The sequence below is a fragment of the Penaeus chinensis genome, chromosome 11 (genome assembly GCF_019202785.1).
Source record: "Penaeus chinensis breed Huanghai No. 1 chromosome 11, ASM1920278v2, whole genome shotgun sequence".
In the NCBI taxonomy this organism is placed as follows: domain Eukaryota; kingdom Metazoa; phylum Arthropoda; class Malacostraca; order Decapoda; family Penaeidae; genus Penaeus; species Penaeus chinensis.
The window spans coordinates 17,072,364-17,079,863 of NC_061829.1; the positions used below are offsets into that span (position 1 = coordinate 17,072,364).

Below are 7,500 nucleotides of genomic sequence, written 5' to 3' on the forward strand. Positions count from 1 at the left end.
TATACATATACACATACACATACACATTTATATACATATACACATACACATACACATTTATATACATATACACATACACATACACATTTATATACATATACACATACACATTTATATACATATACACATACACATACACATTTATATACATATACACATACACATACACATTTATATACATATACACATACACATACACATTTATATACATATACACATACACATACACATTTATATACATATACACATACACATACACATTTATATACATATACACATACACATACACATTTATATACATATACACATACACATTTATATACATATACACATACACATACACATTTATATACATATACACATACACATACACATTTATATACATATACACATACACATACACATACACATTTATATACATATACACATACACATACACATTTATATACATATACACATACACATACACATTTATATACATATACACATACACATACACATTTATATACATATACACATACACATACACATTTATATACATATACACATACACATACACATTTATATACATATACACATACACATACACATTTATATACATATACACATACACATACACATTTATATACATATACACATACACATACACATTTATATACATATACACATACACATTTATATACATATACACATACACATACACATTTATATACATATACACATACACATACACATTTATATACATATACACATACACATACACATTTATATACATATACACATACACATACACATTTATATACATATACACATACACATACACATTTATATACATATACACATACACATACACATTTATATACATATACACATACACATACACATTTATATACATATACACATACACATACACATTTATATACATATACACATACACATACACATTTATATACATATACACATACACATACACATTTATATACATATACACATATACATATACCCACCTACCCTCCAGCACACACACATATCCACAACTTACAAGATGCACTTTACAACCATCTATACCAGTAACTGTGATTGTATGTGAGGGGTAGCATTATATGTAATATGTTCTTCATGTAGACAATCTTCTTTTAAGACATTCATTCATTTTATGATAACCTGTCAAGTAATACTAGAACAGGGCATGCAGGATTTCTACATGCCATAAGAATGTATATCCAACTTATGCATATGTTCATTCTGAAATAATGACTGGTCATTCAGAACAGAACTCAGACATGTAACAGGGAATGGCTGTATGTCTTTCTAAAACTGTAAATCTATTGACATTTTCCCACAAACCTGCTGTCCAGAAGTATTCGCTTGTATATATCAATGGCTTCCTGATAGTGTGACCGGAGATAGTGTATGGATGCCAGGCTTAATTGATCTTCAATGACATCTTCCAGCTGCTGATGGTGCATCATCAACCGTTTCTCATCATTAAACTTATGGGCAAGATGGAAAAACAACCTTGTACGTAGAGCTGTCTTTGGAGCCTTTTCTGCTGCCTGTAAAATACATTATTATCATAATAGTCTTCAGTATTAGATAACATTATTTTCATATATATTTTCAATAATACAGTCATTATCATAACATTTACTATTAATAGCATTATTGCACATTGTTACTACTATTAACATTATTACTGATATCATTAAATCATGACTTATTATCAGTCTTTCACTGATAATAATTCACACACTAACACACACACACACACACACACACACACACACACACACACACACACACACACACACACACACACACACACACACACACACACACACACTGTCTGTCTGTCTGTGTGTCTGTCTCAGACACACACACATATATGAATTACTCACTTCCTCAGCTTCAGGATACATTCCCAGATAAAAGTAGCAACATGCCAGACTTATCCAATTTTCTGGCTTTACATTTCCACTTTTATTGTTAATTGTTAAGTTCTGAAATTCTAACAATGCCCGTTTGTAGTCACCCAGATGAAAAGCACAATAGCCAATCCATTGATCCGTCAGATCATTGGCATTACCACTATTGCGCTCAAACTGTGAATGAAGATGAATAACACAAGATAATATTTCCATTTATAAAATTGGTAGAATAAGTTTACATTATATTCAGACATAATTTTCATAAACATGCTGACAATATTAATGATTCAATACATACATCTCATTATCACTTACCTCAAGTAATGTTATTGCGCCAGTGAAGTCCCGAGCTGACAGAAAATCTTCCAATTTTGGCAATGATTTTTTGTTTGCTGCTGCACTGGGCTGCACTGCTGCATTAGACCCCAAGGCTGGCTTGGCACGTGACAGAATCTTTCAAGAAAAGCAATTTATGAACAGTATAATAAAAGATACAGGCTCACTCTAATTAGATTCTGAGCCAGATAATGTGTTTGGAAAATACTACCAAAGGAGCAAAAAAAAAAAAAAAAAAAAAAAAAAAAAAAACTAACTGTTTCCATTATTTGACAGCATTCTACTTTGACAGAATCTAGCATTAATATTTTTTGTTCTTGTGCAATTTTCAATTACATGTCAATATTTTGCCATGTAATTGATATTTTTTCGTCTTTCATCTTGAGATATTATCATTTATAATAGCAACATTCACCAATTACAATAGATTTCATATGTATAGTCAAATATATTAATGCTTACCATGATTCCTGACAAATCTCAGACTAGACTGATCAAAATCAAAGTGTTTTCATGCCCATCACAAATGTCAGTTCCAGGAAGCACTCCAAAACACAGGGTACTCTGGAATGTTCATACTACGTTGGTATTCAAAGTTTGGGTCAGTTTCCATGGTGAAAACGTTCGAGTAAGAAAAAATCATCACATCATCTCATTTCTAAGAAGAGTTCTAAATCTACTGCGGGGAATCTCTTATAATATCAAACATATCATTGTAATCATAAAGTACCTGCTTGCTAGTTAATCTGTAAAAAAGAAATTTACTTATACTTGAATGCATTGGTTTTGTATGGAATATATGTCCCGCTTGAATTTATAGGTACTTATATTCCAAAGGATAGATTGTTTACATTCCTGAGCGAAACTCGGGGCGGCAGACTTGAGCGTTGAAGGCATATCGGGGTTAATTTACGGTAAGTTGAGATAGTGGTTTGAAGTTTGTCGTTCCTTTTGGTGAAATTTCACAGATAACGTACATAATGATGTGTGTAAGTGAAGTCATGTACCATGTCGTGAAATTCTGCCCAACTTCAGAAGTTAGTTCATCATAAGTTGAACTTTATTAGATTGATCCCCATACCAAAGAAAATATAAATGATGTGGTCTTGATTATTTGGGAAAATTGGATATAAACAAGTGCAGAAGACTGAAAGAAAACAAGTGTAAAACAAGTTACGTAGTATTTTTCAAATACTCAGAACGTAGCAGTATATACATGCATTGCTGATAGCAAATGATATTCTGAAGAAAAAAAATATTTCTGATTTTAATAGAAGTATTTTTTCTGTTGAAATTACTGCAACACTAGAGGAGTTCTTGTTCAAAATCTTTGCTGAAATATTTTTGTTTTTGACCTTTAGAAATTCCCTATTCTACTGCATTTTCTGATTTTGTCTGTTAGTGATTTATGCATGATTGCAGCAGTCACCAATGTCTAATTTTTAATTATGCTGATATAATTTGTGGTGTAATTCCATTGACTTATTTCAAAATTTGAATGAATTTTATTCAGATTTTATCAACATGTTTTTTATTAATGTCACAAGAGAAATATGAAACAAAAGTTGCAGAACAAATTTTTGCATTAATTTCAGTTCTCTGTTCTAAGGTATCCAGTCATGAGGTTCAAAACCTCCTTGCTGAATAAGCCAAAACACACAGATCTTGTGTCTTGTGTTGGGTGGATGTCACCTGATGAAGTTTATTCTTGTGGGTAAGTAATTGTAAACTGAATGTTAAGGAAATGAAAAAGGCAAAAATCTGAAAAAATACATAGTCAACAGGAATTATGAATTAATAATAGAAACAATAGCAATTCAAGTAGTGTATGGAAAAGTAAACTATAGCCCTACAATATTCTAATATTTTTTAACCCTTGAAATAGTTTGGGATTAGTTGAAGATATTTATATAAGATATAAAATACTAACTTATATATCCTAGCCCTGTACATGGAAAAGCAAACAATTATATGCAATTATACCAGTGATTTCCTTTAAGCATAATTATGTAATTGGAAATTTAGAAAATTTACATTTTGCAGAGATGATCAACAGTTACTTCAATGGAATTTGTTGTCAGGTGAGACAACAAAGGTTAGTGATTTGCCAAAAGATGTGTATCCATTGGACCTCCACTGGCTACCCAAGACAGCCATGCAGAAATCAAAAGTTGGATCAGAAGTTTTTCTTCTTACAGCTGCTGATGGTAAACAAACAAACAAAAAACTTAATTTTTAGTATGATAAGTTTAATTCACTTACAGACACACAAACCCACATGCATGAACACCCACCAGTCCACACCCCACGTGGCATATACACATGTGAACTCACCCCCCCCACCCACCCCACTCACACACACACACATACACACATACACACATACACACACACACACACACACACACACACACACACACACACACACACACACACACACACACAAACAAACACGCACACAAACACACGCGCACACACAAACACACGCGCACACACAAACACACGCGCAAACACAAACACACGTGCACACACAAACACACATGCACACACAAACACGCACACACACAACCACATGCGCACACACAACCACACGCGCACACACAACCACACGCGCACACAAACACACACGCGCACACAAACACACACTCACACACAAACACACACTCACACACAAACACACACTCACACACAAACACACACTCGCACACAAACATATGCGCACACAAAACACACGCGCTCACAAACACACACGCACACAGACACACACGCACACCCACACACAAACACACACGCACACACACACACACGCACACACACAAACACACACGCGCACACACACACACACACGCACACACACACGCGCACACACGCGCACACACGCGCACACACGCGCACACACGCGCACACACGCGCACACACACACACATGCACACACACGCACACAAACACACAAACACACACACACGCGCGCACACGCAATCACTCACCCACTCACTCACTCACTCACTCACTCACTCACTCACTCACTCACTCACTCACTCACTCACTCACTCACTCACTCACTCATTCACTCACTCACTTAAACACCCACCCACTCACCCCCCACCCACCCACACCCACACACAAACACACACGCACACACACGCACACACACAAACACACACGCGCACACACACACACGCACACAAACACACAAACACACACACACACTCGCGCGCACGCAATCACTCACCCACTCACTCACTCACTCACTCACTCACTCACTCACTCACTCACTCACTCACTCACTCACTCACTCACTCACTCACTCACTTAAACACCCACCCACCCACCCACTCACCCCCCACCCACCCACCCACCCACCCACCCACCCACCCACCCACCCACCCACCCACCCACCCACCCACCCACCCACCCACCCACCCACCACACACACAAACACACACACACACAAACACACACGCACACAAACACACATGCACACACAAACACACACGCACACACAAACACACATGCACACACAAACACACACGCACACACAAACACACACGCACACACAAACACACACGCACACACAAACACAAACACACACGGACACACAAACACACACGCACACACAAACACACACGCACACATAAACACACACGCACACACAAACACACACGCACACACAAACACACACGCACACACAAACACACACGCACACACAAACACACACGCACACACAAACACACACGCACACACAAACACACACGTACACACAAACACAACAAACACACACGCACACACAAATACACATGCACACACAAACACACACACACGCGCACACACAAACACACACACACGCACACACACGCACACAAACACACATACATGTACACACACGCACACACAAACACACACAAACACACACAAACACACACACACACACACACACACACACACACACACACACACACACACACACACACACACACACAATCACTCACCCACTCACCCACCCACCCACTCACCCACTCACTCACTCACTCACTCACTCACTCACTCACTCACTCACTCACTCACTCACTCACTCACTCACTCACTCACTCACTCTTCACTCACTCACTCTTCACTCACTCACTCTTCACTCACACACACACACACACACAAACAAACAAACAAACAAACAAACACACACACACAAACAAACACACACACACACACACACACACACACACACACACACACACACACACACATACACACATACACACATACACATGCACTCTGTGACACATACATGCCTATGTGTATATATATAGTCACATTTTTTCGCAGGCATTCATAAGTACAATTTATAATTTTTCCTTAATTGCTGTAAATTATAATTGTATACTGTTTTGTTGTGAAAAACATCAGAGAACAAGGTCAACTTACATAACTAATATCACATTTCTTGTGAACACAGGCAAGTTTTACATAGTTGGTCGCAGTGGTCGGACAGATAAAGTTGTAGAAGCTCATCGTGGAGCTGTATTAGCAGGCCGTTGGAGCCACGATGGAGCTGGTCTTGTTACAGGTAAGCATCAGAATATCATATTCATGAGTTGTCAACATTTATCACATTAATCATAACAGATAAGCAATTTAAAATACATATAAATCATTGTTTAGGATCTTTAACAGTGATTGATTCAGTTTTGGGGGTTTGTAAACATCCTGCATGTAGTTCATACTCCAGTAACTTACTTGCTTCTTTTTTTTTTTTCATTTAAATTTTACATTTTGGAATCAGCTGGAGAAGATGGCCTAGTGAAGATATGGTCTCGCAGTGGAATGCTGCGATCAACTTTGGCGCAAGTACCAGTTCCTGTGTATGGTGCAGCTTGGGCCCCAGACTCTGATGCTGTCATCTACACTAGTGGTTATAATCTCATCATAAAACCTCTTGCACCAAATTCAAAACCTATTCAGGTACATCACAGAAAATGGGAGTGTTATAATTAGGAAGACATTAATCTTATTAGTATTTTGTATCATTAGGATGAAAGTGTCTAATTTTCACACCTCTTTTTACAGTGGAAGGCCCATGATGGAGTAATTCTGAAGGTTGCATGGAACCCCAATACTGGATTGATTTTGTCAGGTGGTGAAGACACAAGGTATCGTGTTTGGGACAACTTTGGCCGCCAGTTATATTCATCATCTCAGCATCATCATCCAATTACATCTTTATCCTGGTCCCCTGATGGAC

The 7,500-nt window shown here is 37.4% G+C and overlaps 2 protein-coding genes across 4 annotated transcripts in view; one reads left to right on the forward strand and one right to left on the reverse strand.

Moving 5' to 3' along the window:
- LOC125030722 (intraflagellar transport protein 56-like) overlaps positions 1 to 2,871 on the reverse strand; it is a 14,004-nt gene extending 11,133 nt beyond the window's left edge. Inside the window, exons 1-4 of the mRNA XM_047620967.1 lie at positions 2,727 to 2,871; positions 2,244 to 2,381; positions 1,899 to 2,102; positions 1,348 to 1,556 (exon numbers count right to left, since the gene is read on the reverse strand). Of these exons, the coding sequence (XP_047476923.1) occupies positions 1,348 to 1,556; positions 1,899 to 2,102; positions 2,244 to 2,381; positions 2,727 to 2,729 (554 nt within the window). The 5' untranslated portion in view covers positions 2,730 to 2,871. The remainder of the gene's footprint in view (positions 1 to 1,347; positions 1,557 to 1,898; positions 2,103 to 2,243; positions 2,382 to 2,726) is intronic.
- Positions 1,495 to 7,500, forward strand: part of LOC125030721 (intraflagellar transport protein 80 homolog) — an 8,634-nt gene continuing 2,628 nt past the window's right edge. For 2 of the 3 annotated variants that reach the window (XR_007115432.1, XM_047620965.1), the window contains exons 1-7: positions 1,495 to 1,521; positions 3,102 to 3,178; positions 3,874 to 3,978; positions 4,308 to 4,471; positions 6,715 to 6,825; positions 7,042 to 7,220; positions 7,326 to 7,500. The exon at positions 7,326 to 7,500 is cut by the window's right edge and continues 1,499 nt beyond it. Coding sequence is in view for 2 of the 3 variants with exons in the window: in XM_047620965.1 (XP_047476921.1) it covers positions 3,884 to 3,978; positions 4,308 to 4,471; positions 6,715 to 6,825; positions 7,042 to 7,220; positions 7,326 to 7,500 (724 nt within the window). In the remaining variant the exon portion in view is untranslated. Of the gene's footprint in view, positions 1,522 to 3,101; positions 3,179 to 3,859; positions 3,979 to 4,307; positions 4,472 to 6,714; positions 6,826 to 7,041; positions 7,221 to 7,325 lie in introns of all 3 variants that reach the window. The other variant, XM_047620966.1, reaches the window with a different exon arrangement.